Source organism: Haliotis rubra, unplaced genomic scaffold, assembly GCF_003918875.1.
Source record: "Haliotis rubra isolate DU_JTF1 unplaced genomic scaffold, ASM391887v1 Scf240, whole genome shotgun sequence".
Classification (NCBI taxonomy): Eukaryota; Metazoa; Mollusca; class Gastropoda; order Lepetellida; family Haliotidae; genus Haliotis; species Haliotis rubra.
In genome coordinates this window covers 253,715-279,446 of record NW_025766448.1, presented here as the reverse complement: position 1 = coordinate 279,446, position 25,732 = coordinate 253,715, and the positions used below count along the sequence as shown (strand labels likewise).

General features: G+C 41.9%; 2 protein-coding genes and 1 long non-coding RNA gene across 3 annotated transcripts; 2 read left to right on the top strand and 1 right to left on the bottom strand.

Moving 5' to 3' along the window:
- Positions 1-305: 305 nt before the first annotated feature.
- Positions 306-8,710, top strand: LOC124278690 (cell wall protein RBR3-like). Its single transcript, XM_046714461.1, has 7 exons — positions 306-497; positions 876-1,046; positions 1,961-2,099; positions 4,813-4,929; positions 5,303-5,354; positions 6,723-6,872; positions 7,926-8,710. The coding sequence occupies exons 1-7, from the start codon at positions 403-405 to the stop codon at positions 8,708-8,710; spliced, it is 1,509 nt and encodes a 502-aa protein (XP_046570417.1). The 5' UTR covers positions 306-402.
- Positions 8,711-9,085: 375 nt separating this feature from the next.
- LOC124278703 lies at positions 9,086-10,853 on the top strand. The gene is made up of 2 exons (XR_006899153.1): positions 9,086-9,477; positions 10,505-10,853. It is a non-coding gene; the product is annotated as an uncharacterized LOC124278703 (long non-coding RNA).
- A 424-nt stretch (positions 10,854-11,277) lies between these two features.
- Positions 11,278-18,463, bottom strand: LOC124278686 (indolethylamine N-methyltransferase-like). The gene is made up of 4 exons (XM_046714456.1): positions 18,316-18,463; positions 15,187-15,353; positions 12,400-12,604; positions 11,278-11,909 (listed from the first exon to the last, which is right to left on the bottom strand). The coding sequence occupies exons 2-4, from the start codon at positions 15,344-15,346 to the stop codon at positions 11,483-11,485; spliced, it is 792 nt and encodes a 263-aa protein (XP_046570412.1). The 5' UTR covers positions 15,347-15,353; positions 18,316-18,463; the 3' UTR covers positions 11,278-11,482.
- Positions 18,464-25,732: the final 7,269 nt, after the last annotated feature.

Genomic DNA, 25,732 nt, shown 5'->3' with positions numbered 1-25,732 from the left:
AGTTCTGTTTTGCCACCGGATCCAAATTCCAGACATCGGGTACTCTATAATACCAGCAGATCAGAAGATGTTTGTCTCTTAAGCAAATAAATGTGATCAACCTTTTAATTATAACCTAATAAAGATATATCTACTGAGCAACACACTATACCGTAGGGGTCGGTGACATGCAAAGGCAAGGGAAGTCTTCATTCTAAAAACTATGGAACAGGTCGAAATAAGGAAGTGCTTCGGTAATACTTTCTGTAACCCATGCGTTAAAACTGGAACTGTCCTTAGTAATGTCCACCCAAAATCCTTTTAAAAGTCCTCAGAAGCCTTCAGTGTTGTAACCCCTCAATACATATTCTGCGTGTATGGTGCCATCTCCAATTTACCGTAGGTATCGGCTATGACGGCAGGATGTGTCATCCCCTTGGTTACAGTATATCACTGACCAGATACCGAGACAGCCTCGTCGATGACGTCATTGCAGCTGCACATGAGATAGGACACAGGTAAAGACGTCAATGTAAATCGTAACGCTGGACAAGTGTCGAACAGATTGACACTCAAGAATCATGTTAACCAACAACTTTGATCAATGACCCATTGACAACAGCACAAGCACAAATTATAGCATGTGGTTTAATAACGAAAAGGGCATCTAACACTGGAACTAAGTTTCTAATTAATTATGTATTCTTGTAATTGACTACTGAATGAAATCATCATATATCTGAATCTGACATGCAATTTGAGAATACTCGTTGGCTATTGGTTAATTCGAGTATCAAATCTAGATACTGTACGGCCAGATATACCACTGATAGAGGTGATCTATCCCAAAACTTCACTCCTGGAATATACAATATATGTTTTTATTACTTCTCTAGCCTTGGAGCACCCCATGACGACATGCACAGCAGCTGCACGTCATCAGAGATCAACATCATGTCCGGGACCCACGGTTCAGAGGATCACGTGACACAAAACAACGACTACACGTTCTCCGCATGCTCAGTCAGGGCCTTCGAGAAACACGTGACCTCACTGGAGGTTCGGGGGTAAGTACATCCCTATGGATCTGAAGATCGAGTGGTCACGATGTGCTACTGTCTAATACTTCAGATATTGAAATATACGCATATATAGGGGCCGTAATTAGGTCACGGCACTTCGCGAGACCTTAGTACTCCCGGTGACAAACGACGCACACCATTAAAATATGGTCCTTGTCTAGTAAAGTCATATTTGGCGTTAGCGCAATTTGGAACCAGAGCTGGTTCCTGAATATACGCTTGTCACCTCGAAATCTGGTACCGGAAGTAAGCTGGATCCAGTCACGTTTCGCATATCGTAAGTTGGCGCGCGCAAAGGAAGGAAAATAATTGTGGTCTGAGGCCGGGGTACCAAGCTTAGTACTGGAAGTAGCGTCTCGCGAGACTCACATGCCCTATTATGTCGAATTCCGGCTCAGGCCCGAAGTGCATCATTAGGACATCATATTTTTCATGTAGCCACCATATTCTGGACATGGGTCGGTTGGTCGGTCGGGAAAAAAAAAAGGCTTAATAAAGACAAAATTATCTGAATAATGTTCTTGATTCTCATTAATTTCTCGCTACCTTTGGACTTGTGGCAGCGACTGAATGGAAGATAAACATTTTATATGACGAGGCGGTTCGTTTTACGTTCGAGTCGGTGGTGTTGGAATTAAAAAAAAAGTTGTTACTTTTTTGGTGGGGAGGGGTGTGCAATAAAATTAGAAGGGTCTGTCGGGCGATGAGAAAATAAAAATGCTGCCGTTAAAGACCGTGAGAATGTTTATAATGTAAGGTGTATTTGTTGTTCAACGCCACATTCAGTAGTATTGTAACCTGTAAATACACGTCCGAAACAGACACTCCAGTGATTGATATTATGAGCATCCCTCTACATCGTCCAGGTGAGCTACAGTAGCACCATTGTTTCTTTACAGCGACAGTAAAACCCTGTCATGCCTGTATGACTCCATCCAGCCTCTGTCAGTCTCGTTCCTCCTCCCCTCCCTGCCTGGCCAGCTTCACGATGTCCACCGACAGTGCCAGATGCTCTACTCCCCCTCCTCATTCTTTTGTGTAAGTATAAAGCGTCGACCCACAGAGCGGAATACCAGTGGTCGATCCCCAGACGCGTCATACCAAAGACGTTTATATACTGATACTTGTTATTGCCATTCCTCCTGCAAGGCCTGGAAGGCTCGGAGTCTGTCCATAAGTGAGAGAGTATGGTTATACGCCGCTTTTAGCAATATTACAGCAATATCACGGCGGGGAACACCAGAAATGGGCTTCACACATAGTATCCATGTGGGGAATCGAACCTGGGTCTTCGGCGTGACGAGCGGACGCTTTAACCACTAGGCTACCCCACAGCCCCGAGTCTGTCCATGTGGAGTATCCATGTTAAGCTTAGGCATGGTATCTCTGTGGGTTAGGTATATGATAGCGGCGTTAGTCCGTGCTAGTAAAAGCAGGTACACACGTATGCACGTCAACTTTGTCCCTTGCATGAACACACTGAGAGACAGACAGATTGTTTATTAACGTCTCACCATATATGCATGTAAAACATTACATTCATTTTATACACAGTAAGTAAAAGTATAGTATGACCCGAAATTATTGAGAATTTTAGGAATATGTTTAATTGGATTTCTAGTATAAACAACCTTGACCAGCTATCAAGTGCTTGGTTTCATTCAAGAGAGACAACTCCGTTAATCCTTTTTCATTAGTTTGTGAAGAGTTATCCCCCTTTGTTTACTTGCTAGCAGACGACATTTTCAGTCAGTATGGATGATTTAGAGAAGAGGAAGTCAGAAGTCAGGGCGTAGGAACGGGGGGATTAGCCCCTCCCTTTTTCAAGACGAAACCATATCTACCTTACCATAACTACAATTTCATTTTGATTTTCATAACTCTTCATAAATAAACCCCTCTTCCCCCCCTCCTCCTCGCGCTCTGAAAACCGTTTCTACGCCCCTGGAAGTTGATTTTAGAGTATTATAACAAGGACATCAGATCAGCTAAAGTGATTTCAAGTAGAACAGGCATCCCTTTGTCCACTGTTTATCGTGTTTTGAAAAATATTGCAAATGGATATGGCATTGAGCACCAACGAGGCGCAGGTAGGCCCAGAAAATTGACTGTCGATGACAGGAGGCGGCTTGGTATTCTTGTTTCTAAAAACAAACGAAGGAGTTTAGAAAACCTAAGGCTGGATATGATTGATAGAGGAACTGTGGCTGTCTGTAAGGAGACAATTAGAACTGAGCTGCATGCAATGGGTTGGCAGAAAGTCGAGGAATTCCATCACCGATCATGAAACCTGAACAAAAGGAGCGAAGGTTGAACTGGTGCTTACAGCATAGACATTTTAACTGGGACAATGTGATTTTCTCAGATGAAAGTTCTGTGTGGCTGTTTCCTAATACGCTAAAATTCTGGACCAAACAGACCTTTGTATCAGCGCCGAAACTACAGTCCGAAATTTAACGTGTGGGGTGGCATATCTGTGTTAGGGGCAACGCCCTTCTGTGTATTTGAAGGGAATATGAACAGAGATACACAGATATTCTCGAGGGACATTTAGTTCCATCTGCTCACGTGTTCTACGGAAATGTTTGGATTTTCCAGCAGGACAACGACCCAAAACATCGTTCAAAGCATTCACAGGCCTGGTTTCGGACCCAAAATATGACATTATTAGATTGACCAAGCTATAGCTCTGACCTAAATCCAATAGAAAATGTTTGGGGACTTATGAAGGAAAGTGTCAATAAGAAAAATCGGACAAATATTGCTGAAATGAAAGAAGAGGTCCACGACTTTCAAACTTCTTTGATCAGTAGTATGCCCCGCCGCACTGAAGCCTGCATTGCTGCCCATGCATGGTGACTTGACAAAATACTAACTGTTCACCTGGCTTTAAATCTGGAGTTATATTCTGCTAATATTCACATTTAATACGTGAGTAATGAGTGAATGTTTTTAAAATTACAATCTCTAAATTCTCAATAATTTCTGGTTGTACTGTATATATGCCACTCCTATATGAGAGACGAGATATAAAACATAAAATGTACATCAAAGAATAATTATTAAATAATGAATTAATTATTAATAGGCACATATTTTAAAAAAGTGTTCACTGCTAAAGAGGAGTGTTAATTTCTTAACGTCCGGTAAAAAGTAAACTCCTGGTAAAACATGATTGTCCGCGGATAAAAGGTCTTCTTGGATGTGGGAATATAGAGGGCATTCAAATAAAACTTGTTTTTCCGATTCAACTTTGTCAATACAGTGAAAACATTTTCTTTCCTCGACTTTCAGTCCATCATATCTCCCTGTCTCCATTCGTAGAGGGGCTGTACCTGTTCTGAATAAAGCCATGGCACGTCTATTGGCTGTCGGAATCGGTGCTAAAACATATGGTTCCGTAGTAAAAGTAGTTTTAAAAGTTCTATATAGTCTCAGTTTGGTCTGTCCAGATCCTCGCTTTGCATTAACTCTGTTCAGTAAACAATCCAGTTAGTTAAACACGTCCTTAAAGATAACGACACGCACACAGTCACACAAAGATATTTCAAAATTTGACAGTTCCTATGAGTCTTAAAAGGACTTCATCATAATTCATCCTTTGCAGGTCCCCTTTCAAAGAAAGAAATCTTATATTGTTTGAAGCAATGCAGAAATAGAAAACTAATCTGTTTATTTTTTAAATATCCAAGCTCCCTCCTCTGCATATTTACTGGTTGCTTTTCTGACCCCTTTCTCCTCCACTCCCTAGCATATCGACATAGGGGGGTCGGAGAACGTGTGCAGCCGTATGCCGTGCTACAACCCCCGGACCAGACGCTGCGCCTACCATACCGCAGGGGAGGGAACGCCGTGCGGCAACAGGAAGGTAGGCTGGCTTGTAGCACTCGCCATCAGCTCAAAAACACCCGGTGGTAGCGAGAACTTAGCCTGTCTCAGTCCCTGAACCACATTATTTTCCCTAATGCCTAGCCCTCCATAAAGACTAGATTTCCTTAGGTTCTAAATCTTTCATATCCCTGGAGCTACTTTTCAGTTTAAATAGGTTTACTTGTTACATTCAAAATTATATCTATTCAGAGACTAAGCGTTAATCTTGGAGAATTGTATGTGCTTTGTTAATGCTGTGATTAACGTTTGTCAATTTGAACCTCATGCAACTATTACCACAAATAGATAGAAATATGATACCGCTGATGTTACCTGATGCTTACCCCCGATGCTTCGGGTGTCGTTCACAGTGGTGCATTGCCGGGGCGTGTGTACACTCTGCCGACGCTCCAGCCAAACACGGTAGGTTGTTCAACAGCAGATAGATAAACTAGTAAGTACCCCAGTAGTTGGTACGTTAGATATAGTGATTAAGAGTGAGTGAGTGAGTGAGTTTAGTTTTACGCCGCACTCAGCAATATTCCAGCTATATGACGGCGGTCTGTAAATAATCGAGTCTGGACCAGACAATCCAGTGATCAACAGCATGAGCATCGATCTGCGCAATTGGGAACCGATGACATGTGTCAACCAAGTCAGCGAGCCTGACCACCCGATCCCGTTAGTCGCCTTTTACGACAAGCACAGTCGCCTTTTGTGGCAAGCATGGGTTGCTGTAGACCTATTCTACCCTGGATCTTCACGGGTCAGTGATTAAGAACAAGGGCGTTACATACATAGTGACTAAGAACAGAAGGTACGTTTTACGTAGTCATTTACAACAGGCGAGACTTGTTAGATAGAGTGGTACCGTACACTACAGCTGGTACCTTAGATACAATTGTACTGATGCATTTTTGTATTTCAACGGCAGGTACGTTAGATAGTGATACCTTCCATGAACTAAGGGTGCTAGCCTTGCTCCAAGGCTGTACTGATTCTGCTGAATGCTAAGCCCATGTATGTAAATTAATTCTATCCATTAAAGACTTACTGAGTTTGGTTTTACGCCGCTTTTAGCAATATTCCAGCAACAGCACGGCGGGGGGACACCAGAAATGGGCTTCACACATTGTACTTATGTGGGCATTCGAACCCGGGTCTTCGGCGTGCCGAGCCGACGCTTTAACCACTAGGCTACCCCACCGCCCCCTATCCATTAAAGAGGCAATTCTAGATAAGCGGAGAGTACATCTAAGGACGCCAGTATGTTATTTATATTTTTTCAGAAATGTTCATTTAAACAATAAATTATTACCTTAGAGACTTGTGCAATAATATACTGACTGACTGACTGAGTTTGGTTTTACGCCGCTTTTAGCAATATTCCAGCAACATCACGGCGGGGGACACCGGAAATGGGCTTCACACATTGTGCCCATGTGGGGATTCGAACCCGGATCTTCGGCGTGACGAGCCAACGCTTTAACCATTAGGCTACCCCACCGCCCCTGCAATAATAAAAGGGTGCATACGGTATAGTCTGTTTGCAGTGAAAACGTACAGATGAATTTCATTCTAAACAAAAAAGGTAAATCAAATAAAGTGAAATTAAGATTGCGAATCCTCATGATTTTACCTTGCAAATTGAACATTAAAATCTCATAATTTTATCCAACTTAGGATCGGTACGTTTTCACTGCAAACAGACTATAGTAAGTAAACCCAGGTTCATACAGTGAACTCTCAATGCCGACTAACGAATGACTTCAGTTCTTCTCCCCTTGTCAGCTGATTGTGTATTTGGGAACCGCCCGGGGCCTGTGTACCAGGGTCAAGACTGTGACCAGACGCTGGGGAGTAAGAGACACCTGTGCTACAGCCAGCCTAACCGGCAGGTGTGCTGTGATACCTGTCTCAAGTTGGCCACAGGGCCACCTGGTGGGTAAACGTGTGAATACGTTTGTGATGGAGTTAAAAGCCGCTTTGAACGGTATTTTATAGTCTGGCAGAAAACCTCCGTGACGTGTTTGGTCACTTTAGTAAAAAAACTACAAGTACAATCGTTTTCTAATTTGGCATGATGCATTATAATTGTCCTACCATTGTGAATTTTTAACAAACTATCAGGAAAATATTGACACAGTTCACCATTTGTTACAGCCATGTGTGCGAATTGATAGCACACCTGGCTGTTCCTCTCTGCACGCCTCCCTTGTAACAAATAGTGAACTGTCAATATTTTAATGATATTTTCTTAAACAACTTGTATTATTAAATCATAATTCATGAAATTAAAAATTTGGAAACGTTTTCTGCCAGACTATATGTCGCTGCATGTCGGCATGTGGGAGGAATGCCCGGTGTAAGGTATGTCGTGTAGATTTACCTCTTTCATGAAACAGCGTGGAAAAACATGGCGCAGGTCTTTCGAGTGAGTGAGTGAATTTAGATTAACGCCGCTTTTAACAGTGTTACAATTATATAACAGCTTTACAGCTTATTTGGAAAGAAAGCCCTAAGTATCGACTGACTGACTGACTGAGTTTGGTTTTACGCCGCTTTTAGCAATATTCCAGCAACATCACGGCGGGGGACACCAGAAAAGGGCTTCACACATTGTGCCCATGTGGGGATTCGAACCCGGGTATCCTAAGTATCGAGATCTCAGACGTTTATTACTTAAGTAGAACCTACGGCCATGGTTTGTGTGCTGAGAAACATAGAAACCATTGGGACCAACCTGGATTGGAAACCACAATTACAGGTGCCTGGGGTGCCTAAGGGGCGCTACTCTATAGTGCAAATTTTGCGACTGGACCATCCGTGGCACCTTCATGTCGATCGAAGGCAGTTTGGGTCTGTGTGTGCCTCGAGAGTGTTCGACTGGTGTAGGCGACTTAATGACATACATACATACATACATGCATGCATGCATTATACATTCACTCACATATGCTGAAACCACGTTTACACTATTTATTTTCTATCCAGGTTGCGAGTACGGCAACAACTATTGGAATATTTCATCGTGCAGTCCCGACAAATGTGGCGAACCTGGAAGTCAGTACTCTAGGCTGTGTTGTGAAACGTGTCAAACGGCATCAACAACGTCAGCAACTACTACAACACCGGACCTACACATCGACAATATATATCCGTCTGTCATGGGGGAAAATCAACTGACATCTTCAAATGAGACAACTGTCAACGGGACGGTACCGCCTACGTCATCGGAGAATAATGAACCTACGAATAGCACTGATGGTCCGGCACAAGAGACGTCATCACCTTTCACGGTCCTGTACGACGAGGCATCGATGGGTTTTCCTTCTTCCGCACCTTCTACGACTGAAGAAGGTTCGTTCATATCTACAGAACCAAATATTAATATTTCGAGTACAAATACGATTCCCCTCGAGTCTGTAGTCGAAACCACGCCAATGGTTACCAAGCGAACAGATGGAGCGTGGACTGAAGCGCCAGTAAAATCATCTGAGCTCGTACCATCAAGGGAGCCACCCACAACGTCCGTCACACATCACGCAAAGCACACTCCGCCCTCAACACCTTTCCCTCCGTCAGTTACCACTTCATCTACAACGTCGGGGACAACGGGTGAACCGCCGAAATTTTCATCTACACGTTATCTTAACCATTCATCTACTGAAGCGTCACCTGCAGATGACGAAGAGCGTGGATTGACCCAGTTTGGCCTATCTTGTGAGTATTGCTCACTGCTCAAACTTGGCAGAAAGGAACCCGTGTTTGTTGCTTAACAACACATACTGAGAATATGTTACGCTGATCGCTGCTTTAAACAGTATTTCAGTTGTTTCACAGCGTTCGGTTGGGTGTGGAGGACGGACTGAAGTAATGCAGGCTTTTATGACTTTTGTAAAACCCACCACCCGAATATGCATGGTGCTCACAAACCTGGAAACGTAATCATGGCCATCTGGGATTCGAACCCACGACGTGAACGTCTGGTACCAGTAAGGGACGCAACCCTACGAAGCAAATAACAGCGTTTCCGATGACCACGTGCTCGTACCCGAAACAGCAAAGGAAACGTTCTTTGTATAATGTAGGGCGTTAAGGCTGCCGTGTACAAAAATGACGCAGATGAATAGAAAAAACAATGAAAGACGGATATATAATTTTATTGGCATTTCGTATTCACATCTTTAGTAGTTTTAAGTTCAATATGTGAATGTATCACACAATGTTGCATGGTTGTCATAATATTAACACATGGATTCAAGTGGCCACTTAATACAATGCTTCGTTTTACATGCACCTGCACATTCGCCACTACTCGGGTCTCTCCGTGACCGTGACAACTGGTTAACATGTCCTGTTGATATCAGATGTTTCTCCTTTATCGTTTCAGTATTTGGTGCTTGCGTCGACATTGAAGGCTTACACGGAAGTTCAAATGCATCCTGCACTGCAGAAACCATAGCAACACCTACTAAGTGTTACGACATCGCCTACTACAACAGGTGTTGCTCAGTATGCCGTGTGTTTCACACAAACGTTACTGGTGAGACATTTGACTGTATATAAAGTATACATTTCTCGAAAGTGAGTGAGTTTAGTTTTACGCCGCACTCAGAAATATTCCAGCTGTATGGCGGCGGTCTGTAAATAATCGAGTATGGACCAGACAATCTAGTGATAAACAGCATGGAAATCGATCTACGCAATTGGGATACGATGACATGTGCCACCCAAGTCAGCGAGCCTGACCACCCGGTCCCGTTAGTCGCCTCTTACAAGCATGGGCTACTGAAGACCAATTCTAACCTGAATCTTCACGGATTCTCGAAAATTAGGAGAGAGATACGATTTTAAATACATCTGTACCAATACATTATTTTCGAGTCATATAGGTATATTTCTCAGATAGTAGCTGAACAAGTATTTGAGAACCTATAAATACGTTTGTCTAAGCTCGTAACGGAGGAGGCAAGTTTCCCATATGTCCAAAACCACATGACATCCCCTCACCTGTGAAGCCACGAATTAGAATTGGTCTTTATCAACCCATGCTTCTCCTGAGACGGCGACTAACGGGATCGGCGACTAACGGATCGGCGACTAACGGGATCGCTGACTTTGTTGCTGCATGTCATCAAACTCAATTGCTCAGATCGATGCCCGTGCTGTCAGTGGATTATCTAGTCCACACCGCTGTCATATAGCTGGAATATTGCTGAGAGGGGTGTTAAACAACGAACAAAAATAAAGTATCAAATATAACAGGAATGTACATAGTCAATAGCATTAAAGAAACAAATAAACAAACAAGCCAACAAATTTGACACCCACGATTTCGTCGCCCCTTCATCGATACTATGTTGACGAGTTGCTGAGCCTAATGCTGCACATGTGTACGTTTCCTTGGCTAATGACCGGTGACTTATGCTTCAGTGTGGACCTTTCGATATTTACTCGTCTTGATGGATAATAAATGAAAGTGTTAATTCATTTGGGTGACACATACCAAGTCTATATTATCAGGCAAATATTGTATTTCATCACATGAAAAAGCCCGATGACTTTTACAGGTTGCGAGTTCGGGGACCGTGATCCAGCTTTGTGCCGCACCATTGACAGAATGTCGTGCTGTGACCACCGGTCTAACTGCTGTGCTACGTGTCATGAAGATACCCAGCCGCTCATGTGCGGCTATGGCTCAGGGTCAAGGTCACCGCGTCACGCTTTGATAGTGGTTGTGTTGTCTCTAGGCATGTTAATATGACGATCTTCCATTGCTAAATGTAAAGACCTTTTGTGTATATCCACGGCAGCTTACACATGTAGTTTGATTTGTACATAGAGATGTGTTGATATGAACATGAGTACGAGGCTGGTGTCTAACTGTACTTTATATCAATAAAACCACGTCTACCTGTATCAACGTTTTAGTTGATTTTTTTCAATGTGGTCAAGAAAACGCAGGGATTAATCAACTGTTTGGTAGTTTTTCGAGCCCCACCCGGCAATATTTCATCTGACTGTAAAATCTGATAATAACCAAGACAGTCCGGTAAGTCACCTCATAAGACACAATCTTGTTAGATGCTTGTTACAAGAATGGGTTGCTGAAGACCCAGTTGCGTAGATCGATGCTCATGATTTTGATCACTTGATTGTCTGGTCCTGACTCGATAGTTAATGTCCGCCGTCATATAGCTGGAATATTGCTGAGTGGCTTTTAAGAACAAACAAGTGAGTTTTGTTTTACGCCGCACTCAGCAATATTCCAGCTATATGATGACGGTCTGTAAGTAATCGGGTCTGGACCAGACAATCCAGTGATCAACATCATGAGCATCAATCTACACAATTAGGATACTTTGACATGTGTCAACCAAGCCAGCGAGCCTGACCACCCGATCCTGTTAGTCGCCTCTTACGACAAGCATGGGTTACTGAAGATCAATTCTAACCCGGATCTTCAGCGGTCGAGTCCTTCACCAGCATCAGGCAGAAGATGATATTGGCTAATCCGTTAGAGTTCCCCTCGAAAATAGCACGGGCCGCTACTGTTTCCTTGCTGCCATGATATACCACGCTTCAAACTCGCAATACTTGGTCTTCTCGTTTTCTGGAAGGGCATTCACCCGGCTATATGTGATCGTAAAGCCAGCATTTGTCCATATCTTCTCAACCTGCTCCCTGGAGATAGACAGAGACTTGAACTCTTCCTCCCCTACGTAGTAAGTGGTATCTCCCAACACTGCATACATTATCACGTAGCCTCCTTTTCCAACAAGTCCAGCTATACGTTTCACAAATGTGCCATAGGTAGAGACGTCTTCAGAGACGGCTTCCAGACAAAGCGACGTTGTCACGACGTCAAAGGGCGACAAGTGACCTGGTTCAAAAGGCTGTTCCTTGTATAGGTCGCATGGCAAAATTCCAGCTATCTTGCTTCTGATTTTGTTTTCACGACTTGTCACTGTTTCCCTGAAATTGGGGTGAGTTTAGTTTTACGCCGCTTTTAGCAATATTCCAGCAATATCACGGCGGGGGACGCCGGAAATGGGCTCACACCTTGTACCCATATGGGGAATCGAACCCGAAATACATATATGTATTGCTTTTGAATCGTTTTAACTTTCCTTCTTCTGTTTGATTTTCTGCTTTTGGACAGAACGAGAGTCATGTTTTTGTGTGTATTTTTCCAAAACAAATTGGTTACTTGAGGGTTTAATCCATTTTACTGATTACTGTAGAGGACGCTGTCATTTCATCAAAATCTCAATACAATTAATACATTTAATTTATATATGATATTTCAACTTCAAGTAATGTGTTGGGGGCAAATAGTCCCTCTTTCTGGTCCAAGTCTCACAAAGTATACCACCACCGCCATCCTGCCACGCCTAAGGGACGTAATTCTGAATAGCTTGTTACAATCGGTTCAACGTGAGTATGCATAAATCAAGCTACTTACCCTGTCCTCTCAAGGTTGATCACAAACTCTAAGAAAGGGTTGAATTTGTCCGCCAGCTGACCATCGACCCACTCCTGGAGGACACCCCTACACTGAGGTAAGAAGTCACTCAGGTAGACGGAGTCACAGTACTGGGACGCGCTAATGATACTCAAGATGGACGGGCCTGTTCCGATGTCCAGAAGTCTCTTCCCGGTTATCTCCCCTGATTAAACAGCAACATGTCACTTGCAACATGCACAGAAATAAGTGCTAGAAATGTCCACGCTGAGGAAGATATTTCTGAATATATTCTATGCATCATAAGGGCATCATTCTTTTTATGTCTTTCACGTAGCCAGCAAATTCTGAACATGGGTCGGTCGGTCGGGGAAAACTAATTTTTTTTAATAAAGACAACATTTTCTGAATAGTGCTCTTGATTCTCATTTGTTGTACTTGTTTTACAATTTCTCGCGTTCTCTGGACTTTGGGCAGCGACCGAGAGGAAGGTAAACATTTGTTTAATGATAAACTCACCCTAAATATCTTAGATAACACCTATTAATCTATCAATAAAATATTAAATACTGAAATCTTTGTAGGTCAATCGATATCAAGAGATTATTACACTAAGGTGGCCACCGGTTCATTATACAAGTAGTACAACATGTATGCACCATGTATAGAGAATGGGTTCATTGTACAAGTAGTACAACATGTATGCACCATGTATAGAGAATGGGTTCATTATACAAGTAGTACAACATGTATGCACCATGTATAGAGAATGGGTTCATTATACAAGTAGTACAACATATATGCACCATGTATAGAGAATGGGTTCATTATACAAGTAGTACAACATGTATAGATCGCACCAGAAGTATAGATGCACCATGGAGTGGGTTCATTATACAAGTAGTACAACATGTATGCACCATGTATAGAGAATGGGTTCATTATACAAGTAGTACAACATGTATGCACCATGTATAGAGAATGCAATGCATATTCATTTTACAACTGCAACTGACTTTCTTTTTTCATGGCAAGAAATACATACTTTGCTAGACATCTAGGTTTTTGGATAATAATAGCTGATAAAATGTAGGATAGGTTGGATTTACAATATAATATTCAGGTAACAATTTTATCAAAACTGACAAAAAAGAGGACATATCAAGCAGAACTGGTACTCTGTTTCAATACAGGGAACAATGCTTAGATGACAAAATCGTTGATCTTTAGCAATATTTTTCTATCTTCCTCTATCATCAATCTGTGATTTGAACACCTAAATTTATTAAGGGCTATTCTATATGAAGTAACATTCACAACTGACAAATATTCTTCACAACATTATTCCTTCTTTAGAGATTGATATACAATACGTTTGGGAAACGAACATATTAATTCAAACCATGTCTGTTATCTATTGATATATACCTTTGTTTAAAATCAATTAAGAGCTTATTTATACAACTTACATCCTGATTGTGCCACACAACTAAAACCATATTTATTTATTGTTTTATATTATGGGCTCATATGGGTTGTCTAGCAACTTCTGCTAATTTATATTGATAACGGTATGTGTGGTATAATATTCCATTATCCTTTTGGTATAATAACCGTGTCCAATATTTTACAATTGTTGTATATTATCTAGTTTTGAAAGATAAACATCCATAAAGTTCGGTGCATTTCAACCAAGAAAAAAATATTGCTTTAAGAAATTATTGCATACTCTGTCTGCATCCAGTGAGGGATGAAAGCCCCATATTTCTGAGCCGCAAGTTAGGAATACTCTGTGGTCAAAGATGTTGAGAAGAACAGATAATGTTAATTTTCTGAAATTTGATAGCTGGGAACGTAAAATATTTAACACTTTCTGGATATGACAAAGTTTTTTTTCTGTTATATGCCATGACCCACTGCATGAGAAATGAACACTCAAGTATTTGTAAGAAGACAATTTTCTAGTTGGGTATCATTAAAATAATGTTTTTGTATTTCTTTAATCTACCACCTTTCCTGAAAACCATACATTTAGTTTTACTAATATTGACGGTTAAAGACCACTTTTTACAATATATCGGTAGATTATTCAATCTTTTCTGTAAACCTCGGACAGTGCTATCAAACAGTAACATATCATCGGCGAAGAGTAACATGAAAAGTCGACAGACACCAAGGTCAATGCATCTATCTTCATCAACACCAAGAAATTCAGTAATATCATTAACATACAATGAAAATAGCAGTGGTGATAGTTGGCAACCCTGTTTTATTCCGCTCACAGTCAAACAGTTGTGTGTGGCCACCTTGCAGTGATATACATGATTGAAAATGTGTGTACATATTTCTAATTAATCAAAAAAAATTTACATTGCCAGTCCAAAGTCCATACATCAAATTTGTTCTATTGATGGAATCCAATGTAGCTTTACGATCAACGAAACAGTATAGTCTGCCCTTATATAAAGACAAATATTAGAGACCAGTGAATCTAACACAAATATCTTGTGCTCGAATGAGTTTATGGAGTTAATAAACTTTAAAAGGTTATGAAATTTAGATGACACTACTTCCACTTTAAAAGTGACCAACACTGTCTAAATATTGTACAAGTCTTAATACAGCACACCACTGCCTATTACTAAATCTACGTGTACATTGTATAACAGGTAAAACACTGTTGCACAAAGCATAACACTGCCTTATAACATTGGTTGGTTCTCCATGTTGAATTACGAGTTTATAACGTGCAGTACACTACAGTATTGTTTACAGGGCGAATCCTACCTTTGCTGAAAACGTCATGGAAGGATCGGAGCATGAAAGGTATCTGTTCTCCTGCCGCTATCTCGCTTCTCAAGCTGCCATAGTACATATCTAGATATATCTCCGCGTCAAATGCTTCTTTGTAGTCATGGTTACCAAACTTTAGGCTCTTCGAGGACATGGTTTCTGTGCATTAAATGAAGCCTTTTATCAAAATGGGAACATATACAAAAAGAAACGTTTAGATGACTGTTCAAAGACATTTGCAAATGTGTTGCAACAAAACTGTCTCCTCTACTCTGTGTTCTGTATTGTTTTATAGAGTGAGTGAGTGAGTGAGTTGGGTTTTACGCCGCTTTTAGCAATATTCAAGCAATATCACGGCGGCGGAACACCAGAAATGGGCTTCACATGTTGTATCCATGTGGGGAATCTAACAGGGTCTTCGGCGTAACGAGCGAACGCTTTAACAACTACGCTACCCGACCGCCCCCACGTATGATAAGTGGGGCGGAAGCAATAGTATCACAACTCTGTATTAAAGATAACAAAGTGCATAGTGCTTCGGTGAAACTGGTAACGACCTGGGTAAACTATGGGATTTAGCCCAAGCAGAAAATGTCTGAAAACCTAAATTGTCCATGCTTTCAATGTCGAGCCTGATCTAGCCTCATTTAATAACATGCTCAAACCCTGCACTTGCTGTGTTGAGCTTTCCGGGAGAGTAGATAGAACATCATGATATACAGAGTTTAATATATCTGAAACAGTGTGAGTGAGTTAGGTTAGTTTGACGCCGCACTCAACAATATTCCAGCTATATGGCGGCGGTCTGTAAATAATCGAGTCTGGACCAGACAATCCAGTGATTAACAGCATGAGCATCGATCTACGCATTTGGGATACGATGACATGTGTCAACCAAGTCAGCGAGTCTGACCACCCGATCACGTTAGTCGCCCCTTACGACAAGCATGGGTTACTTATCTGAAACAGAAGAAACAAAAGCAAATCCTTCACAGAAATCGATTTTCATCGCCAACATGTAATTAATGCTACCCTTTCGAATAATTGCACATGCTACTGAGTGAGTGAGTATGGTTTTACGCCGCTTTTAGCAATATTCCATCAATATCACGGCGGGGGACATCAGAAATAGGCTTCACACAGTGTGCCCATGTAGAGAATCGAACCCGGGTCTTCAGCGTGACGAGCGAACGCCTTAACCACTAGGCTACGCCACCGTCCCTGAGTGAGAACCAAGGAAAGTATGAAAGCTCTCACAACCATGGATACGGCCTTCATATCTCGCCAGGTTGAGCTATGTAGCATCTCCCTTTCAGACCACTGACCGTGTGAAAACCTACCACCAAACTGAAGACAACAGCCTCCGAAACCACTAACGCTGGCTTCACTATAATCTATTCCTGGTAGGAGAAAAAGTCTAAACACATTAATGTCTTACTTTGAAACACTTGAACACTAATTGCTCCTTACTTTGGGCTGACAAAACAATCCTGTCATTCCACAACTTAGCCATCTAACAATCTACACTGATCTTGTCAAATGACAAATTGAACCAATAACTGTTTCAAAGTAATGATCTGACCAACACAAGAGGCCACAGAACGAACATAAACAGGCCTATTTTTACGGGATCAGAGAGGTGTAATACAGATGGAAACTTTGTCTAACTTCCTCTCGGGTACAGTGGGGGCGGTGGGGTAGCCTAGTGGTCAAAGCGTTCGCTTGTCACGCCGAACACCCGGGTTGATTCCCCACATGGATACAATGTGTGAAGCCCATTTCTGGTGTCCCCCGCCGTGATATTGCTGGAATATTGCTAAAAGCGGCGAAAAACTCACCTACTCGTAAAACGTTACGCGTCCACCAGAAACCCTAACCATTCCAGACTTTACGATGGTGTCAAGAGATTCTTGTTACAAAACCAGAGCGTATAATGGCCATCTTTGACCTTATCTGACACATCAGCACCACTTGCCAAAGCCGTTTCCAGTATTACTTCATCACGAAACATCACATTCTTCAACCCTTAACGCCACCATTTCACCAGTTGTCAAGTAACTGTCGTAAAGATATATGGAGCTGAAGACATACCGAAAGGTAGAACAAAAACCTTGTAGTATTCCTCCCGCAATGCCAAACAAATAAAAACCCACGATAAGTTATAGCGACCCTCTCACCAGCTTTGATATACATCAGCCAGGTTGGGGAAACCTACCGATCGGCCTATAATAGGCCAAACGGGATATTATTGGCCGTTCTGCCTATTTTACTTTTGGTCGATCGGGTTATATTAGAACATTTTTCTAATTATTTCACAAACTATCAATTTCCGCAGGAAATGGTTTTATTTGATCATAGAGATGAATGATTTGAAAAATAAGGTTTTGGACAAAATAGAAATTTATATCATGATCAGGAAAAGATGTTTCAATAAGAAAACAATTGTGCATAGATTTTCCATTTGAAAACTAAAACTGAATATTTATGTCATTAATTTTCAGTGAAAATTGTCAAAAATATTATAGACTTATATTTAATTAGCAATATCCAAACTCCTTTATTATGTGATGAAAATGCTCAAAAAGGGTTTGAATGAAAACCTCAGGACATCAAAACTTGAATGATGTTAATATCCTCATGCGGAAATGCACCACTTCAAATATATTTGATAAATATCATAATTATAGGCCGATCGGTAGGTTTCCCCAACCTGTCAGAGTAGTTTTCCAGTCTTCGTATTTTACTGAAAGTTTAAACACGTTTATTCACAGCAGACAAATCTAAATTGAGTCATATCTTTCCAGAAGATTGTGTAGCCACCAACAACGGGTTAACTACATACGGTCTTTTCTTATATTCAAGTAAATTCTTCTGAACAAGATATGTAATTATAGCAGTACAAACAAAATTGCTTTAAAGCTGATTGACTGGTTTTTTATTCCATGGGTGGCGGGGAAGAGTAAAAAGGAATCCATTTACAATGACAGCAAGTACAAATTGAGCCAATGTCACGCCAAAACTGTGTGTACCTTCTCAGGCGCCCTCTTACTACAATTCCCGCTTTTCCATATTCATATTCAGAGTAATTGTGTTTTTTGTTAGTTGAAGTTGTGTCGGATTACCTGTCTACTAGTAGTCTGTAGCAGTGGCCTGGTTAAGCGGTCTGCGTGGTTGTGGCTGTGCAGCAAATGTTCAGCCTCGTTCCTGTGACTGAGGTCTCCGCACGTAAAGCACGAGCCGTATCGAAGTCTCAGACCAAAGAGGCGTCCTTGAGGTGTACCCAGGCGTATGGTTTGGTTGGTTTGTTGTTAAATGCCGCAATCAGCAATATTCCAGCTATATGGCGACGGTCTGGAAATAATCGAGTCTGGACCAGACCGTCCTGTGATCAACAGCATGAGCATCGATCTTCGCAACCAATTGTGTCAACCCGATCCCGTTAGTCCCCTCTTACGACACACATGGGTTGATGAAGACAAATTGTAACCCGGATCTTCACGGGTCTTACAATATGGCTGATTCGTGGGAATCAAGTAAATCCAATCTTAGTACAAAACCATTGTCACTACTCTTCCCATAAATGTTTATTTGAACATGGATCAAGGCAGAAGTCATACAAGTTCAATTATCAACTGTCTTGTAGTTTCAAAGATCGGGTATCTAGATTGAAGATTAGAAATCATTCATTCTTCGAAACTTTGAATATCGTGCTCATATTTGGAATAATTACAGCATTGAGCAAGTAAAATGTTTGAGAATCTGCATTTGGACGTATTGAGGACCGGGATGCAAATCATAAATCACTGTCTGGGGGAGTTTCAAATATACAATGTACTCGTTTCAGAAGTATCAACTTAGAATCTAAGAAATCGAGATAATTTGCATCTATCAACTGCAGTACGACATTTTATGCTTAGACCTTTCTTCCTGATACTTTTAGACTATGAAGCTTATTATCGGATGAACCTAGAAATTGCTGACGCTTTCAGACTTTTCAGAAACTATTTACATAAAAATCTGAACAAGGCTCGTACTTTGATTTTGATTATGAAACACGCAGTTATGGCCATTCGGATTTGCATGAATACGGTTAAACCGCCACTGTAAAACTGGCACCAGTCCGGCCTAGTACACGCACGCACGCACGCACGCACGCACGCATGCACACGCATGCACACGCATATGCATGTAAATCACCATGTAAGTGAAAGGGACATTAAAACCCTTTTCACATGAACAGAGAAACACAAGCAGACTTACTCGGCGAAGATAACAACTCTCTTGTTTCTATACTACCCATCAAAAGTTTAGACTCACTAGTGTAAATGTAGCCACTTACTTGTCCACTGTTCTAAACTAGCTTTTTGCAAAATATTCCATACTGTTTAAAGGTACTGTTTAGTTATGAACTGGTGTATTGTAAAACATATTCGTAACATTGAAAAGATTATTGTCATGAGTTCAGTAAATGATTAAAATCTGTGAAAATTGGCGAATTCTTAACAAAACTTTTACACCAAAACGCATCTGTTCACATGCACGACATTTGCTCATGCCTTTCGCAATTTGAAGCATCATCCTTGTGCAATTCATCTGCATAAGGTTTTCAGTTGGTTCCCCCAAGTTGGTGGAGAAATTCATCTTCGATGTAACCACATACATATACATAACATATAGTGAGTGCTTTAAGTGAGTCTAAACTTTGATGGGTAGTATACAACAGAAGTGATGGTGATAAAAATGACAGCACTAAATACTTAAAATTGTGGTCAGTTTTATTTACTGGTTGGATGTGCTTTTACAAAACAAACATCTTACACTATTTCATCCAATCACAGCTGTCACATGTCTTTGTCTCTCTTGACTTGTTTACATACTGACCGGCTCAGCGAGCAAGCGATACTGATTTAGTGTAGTGGAACCTGTATGTTCGGAGAGATGCCCAGCGGTGTGTGCTGTGCGCGCTCCTCAACTCCAACACCAGTTGAAAAAAATACATTGGATTCACTGAAACAGCTGGAAGAAAGCGCCAGGTATCTGTTCATCGACAAACTAATAAAATCAGTGCATGTATTGGTATTAATAGAGTATACTGTATTTGTGCAAGACCATATTGAACCTCACGAATACCGACCTGGCAGCGCTCAGCTGCATGTATCAGTGTAACGGATTTTAGATAAGCTGCCCAAAATGTGTTTAATTGTCATCTGGACAGGTGTATGTTCCACTTTCGTGCTGCAGATGCTCTTCAACACTGACCCCGGTGGAAGAAGACTCACTCGCACCTGCCCTACTCCTCATCCATCCACGTGACATGGACGACATCGGGCTGAATGCCCTTGACCTCGCTGACCTTGCTGATGCCTGGGTTCCGAAATTCAGAGACTGTATGTCTCAACAGTGGGATGAAGCTGATGTATGGAATCTATTTGACATCGTTCCAGGACCACTAACCACTTGGCACAAAAGGGAAGAGAGTACCGAGTGAAGTCAGTTTTACGTCGCTTTCAGCAATATTCCAGCAATATCACTGCGGGGGACACAGGAAATGGGCTTTACACATTGTACCCATGGGGAGAATCGAACCCTGTCTTCAGCGTGACGAGCGAACGCTTTAACCACTAGGCTACCCCACCGCCCTTGAGAGAACCGACTTCTTGACCGGCAGGAACACTCCCAGTGGGTATGCCGATGTTGTATCGCATTTAGTGTAAATGTTTCAGATGTGCTTATAACTTAACTGAACATGTGGAATATAAACTCTGTCAAAAAAGAAACGCAACCCCTGTATTGTAGAGATTTTGATCTGAAGTTTTAGGACGACACGGCATTTTTATTATTGAAGACAGAAGTCTGAAATTTGGCAGAATAATAACCCAGATGGGCATGTTTAAAATTGTCATTTCAAAAGTCATCTCACAGACACCAGTTTGTCACCAGGGGGGCGTCTTTCTCAGTATCTCGTATGAGCACCACGCGCTGCAATCACTGCACGGCATCTCCTTGGACAAGAACGGATAAGACGCCGGATTCTTTCCTGGGGAATGGCTCTCCACTCCTCCTGCAGTGCAACGGCGAGCTGTTGCAGCGTCTCGTGGCGGCGGCTGACGTTGACGTACGCGTCGATCCAGAGTATCCTACAGGTGTTCAATAGGGTTGAGGTCTGGTGATTTAGAGGGTCATGGCAAGACAGTGACGTTGGAATTCTGCAGAAAGTTCATTGTTGCACGTGCAGTATGAGGCCGGGCGTTGTCCCGTTGAAAAATCTGTGTCTGTTGGTCAATAATCGGGAGAAGGTGAAGCTCTAACACGTGGTTGATGTAACGTTGGGCTGTCAGGTTCCCTGGAACGATCACCAAGTCTGATTTCTGGTTGTATGAGATGGTTCCCCAAACCATGACGCTTTCTCCGCCAAATCTGTCCACCTGTCGGACGCAGATGGGCGCAAAACGTTTATGACGTCTCCTATACAGACGCTGTCTTCCGTCGTGACGTTGCAAAGAAAACGTGATTCATCAGAAAACCAGATTCGCCTCCAGTTTTGTAAAGTCCGTATCCTTACGTTGTTGCACCACCTGAGTCGTCGGCGTCGATGTAGGGGCGTAGTACAGGTCCAACAACTGGTCTACAGGCACGTAAACCCGCTTCTTTCAGACGGTTCCTAATCGTTTGAGCTGACACTCTCCTCAAACCTGGTATTTGTGTGGCAGTCACGGTTGGTAGGGCATGCCGATTACGCAGGTGATGGACCCGGATGTACCGATCTTGAAGGGGGTCGTGATTCTTGGCCTTCCACTTCTCGGCAATCGTTGGTCAAATTGAAGTTGTTGTAGCGGCTCCAAAGTCGGGATATCGTTGTTTTGTGAACATTTAGGTGCCGTGCAACAGTTCCACAACTTTCTCCGGCTTGCACACGACCAATGGCGATATTTCGGTCGGCAGCACTCAATCGTGGCATTTTTAACACAGCTTTTCGGCGACAAATGAATGAATATAATACGGAAGCACATGGGCTTTTATACACCCCTACATTAACTGCCATTTTCATGATTTGCATGTGGTTTTTTTGTGCGAAGTCACCATGAGGGTCATTTCATGCGTTGTGACGGAATAAGCAATAAAATACACTTATGCGTACAAATGCAGTTGTTTGGATGGTAATCTTCATTAATTACGTGTATCATTTCAATACATTCGAATAAAATTTAGTTTGGAAGCAATAACTTCATTCAAACGAATTTTTCATATCTGAGGACAGGGGTTGCGTTTCTTTTTTGACAGAGTTTATATGTTTAACTGTTTACATATTTAAAAAGATTACGCAAAGTTATATATGAATACAGTTATTAAAAAGATTGGAACATTTGTGGAGCGGTGAGTGTGAGTGAGTGAGTTTAGTTTTACACCGCTTTTAGCAATATTCCAGCAATATCACGGCTGGGGACACCAGAAATGGGCTTCACACATTGTACCCATGTGGGGAATCGAACCCGGGTGTTCGGCGTGACGAGCGAACGCTTTGACCACTAGGCTACCCCACCGCCCCTGTGGAGCGGTAATCAACCATGTATTGATCCAATCATCCATATTCACCACATGTATGTTTAATCAAAGTACATTTAAGTAAATTCCTTTTTATTGATTGTATATGGCAGCAACGATACCATTCAAAAATTTTAAAAAAGAATTAATTAAATATTAATATATATTATTATATGTTATATACTTGATTATTTCATTGATCAGTAGTTGACAAACAAAACTCGACAAGATAAGAATTCCCTTTATGTCGAACAATATTCCAGTGTCCTCAGCTGCAGTCAACTTTGCTGTTTCTTTGAAGGTTTCAAAGTCACAGTTTGACCTGAGCGTCCTTTGTGAGGCCTTTCGTCATTTGACATTGTTGATGTACACACCTAACACTGAACAGGTGTTTCCATGCCTTTATACTATTAGAGCAAACCGTGAAGATCCAGGTTAGAATTGATCTTCGGTAACCCATGCTTGTCCCAATTGCGTAGATCGATGCTCATGCTGTTGATCACTGGACTGACTGGTCCAGACTCTATTATTTACAGACTGCCGCCATATAGCTGGAATATGGCTGCGTTCAACAACAGTCAGTATCGTTTGGTGGGTCATGATCGGGAGAGCTTGTAAGGTCCAGGTTCCAAGTGACAAGTATTGTGTGTTAATAAGTTGCACCATTCATCTGAGTTCTACGTAGTTCGGAGATCAACAACCATCCATCCACCTGTATAACCGCATGATCCCGATAGTGGCATTTGTTTATGAAAATTGGTTCTTTTTTATGGTTTAAAAAATACCCAAACTCCATTTTAATTCATATTCGCTTTTGATCGTGACAACATTAAAAACACTTATTCAGGGTTTTTTCGAGGCTTTCCAAAACTCTAGGCATTCCATGTTCTGTAAATATATACTAGGCACATAAAGAAACTGTGCATACAAAAATTTAAAATCTAAATTTATCAAACCTGTGTAGACACATAAGGATTTAAACTCAGAGATTAGTGACATGTATCCAACATGCATGCACGTGCCACGTTCCGTGACGTCAGTTGGTTCGTCCTTGAGACGTGCAATACGTTGTTGCACGTGCATTCCTGGAAAGAGAAACAGAGCAAATGAATGCCACATAATACTGTCACTTTGGAATGCTCAACCCCTGCCCTTGCGATCGTTCAAAAAATTAAACGGCTATTGAAACGCATAGCATGCCAAGGCTCACGTCGGCACAACGTCATGAGGCCATTGGGATGGTCCGTGGGGGGAATGTCTCAACGACAAGTGGCTGCACATTTCCACTGCCACCGGAACACCATTTCTGCACTGGTGAGACGCTACCAGAACACAAATGACGTCATCGATCGGCCACGTTCTGGACGTCCACGTATAACAACGCCAAGACAGGACAGATGCATAAGGGTGACCCATCTTCGCCACAGGTTTCAGACTGCAGTGATGACTGCCCGAACCATCCCAGGACTTCACCCCAACACAGTTCGACAACGTTTACGTCATCACGGGATCAGACCACGACGTCCCGCCATACGGCCTATCTTGACACAACGTCATCGACAAGCTCGACGAATGTGGTGCCGAAATCATGCCCGCAGACCCTTGTTTTGGTGAAGAAATGTTGTTTTTACAGATGAGTCCAGGTTTAACATTTCCCATAGCGATGGACGTCAACGTGCCTATAGACGCGTGGGAGAACGTTATGCACATGCCTGTGTCTTTGAGAGGAATCGCTTTGGTGGTGGTTCCGTGAGGATTTGGGGTGGACTAACAGCACGCCAAAGAACTCCATTGGTGATTGTTCAGGGCAACTTAACTGGTGTGGGCTACAGGGATCAGATTCTTCGACCTGTGGCAATTCCTTTTCTGCAACGTCATGGCCCTGGATTAACATTCCAACAGGACAATGCCCACCCTCATACGGCAAGGGTTGCTATGGATTTCTTGCAACACCACAACGTTGACTTACTGCCTCGGCCTGCGAATTCACCGGATCTCTCCCCGATAGAGCATGTTTATTTGGGACGAGATGGGTCGACGTCTACGCCGTCTTCCTCATCCGCCAGATAACGTCCTTGACCTTGCAACAGAACTTGAGAGAATCTGACGTGACATCCCACAAGCCTTCCTTGCACGTTTGATAGGCTCTATGCGTCGTCGATGTACTTCTGTTCTCCATGCCGATGGTGGACATACCCGTTATTGAGCTTGTGACATGGTCGTTTGACCCCTGTCCCGCTTGTGGACTCGTGACGTCATTGTGATTGACTTTTCAATTGAAATTCTCCCGACTTGTTATGGTCTCATGATCCCTCCATTAAAGTTTATATGTACCTTTGACATTGTTATCGTACTTATCAACTGGGATAATATTTTGACAATGCATGTTTCTTGATGTGGCTATATAGCATTCAGAGCTGTAATCGATGTGCGGAGCTTCACTGTTGTAAACCGAATCGCGAGTTCCGTTTTCAATCACCGAAGAACAAACGTGGGATTCTTTTGGTTTTATTTGAGTGATTAATGACATAATCTATTGAAATTATCTATGTATAATGTGATACCACCGCTGGGAGTGATGGTTTATACTAAAGTTACACATTAAATATACTGGGTACAAAGTAGTTATGGAATCATGTCCAGTTGTAAAAAATATATTCAGTTGATAAGGCTGGCCCAACGTCAGAATACTATGGATGGGTAACACGTTTATTTCTAGTTATTTTTTGGAAAGGAAACATATCTCCGAAAATGATGAATTGATTCGTTTTGGGAAATTATACACTGTTAAGAGTATAGCCTTTGAAAATAACATGCTGGAATGTAATACGAACAATAATCCAACAACCATTCAGATGATCAAAATTTAGTGATACTTTAACGGAATGTAATAGCGGCAATAACGGCCTGAATGAACTCTGTTTGAACCCCTACAGCTTGCCAATGATAGCATAAATTCTATCCTGTGTATCCAAGATAAAATGAATATGGTGCAACT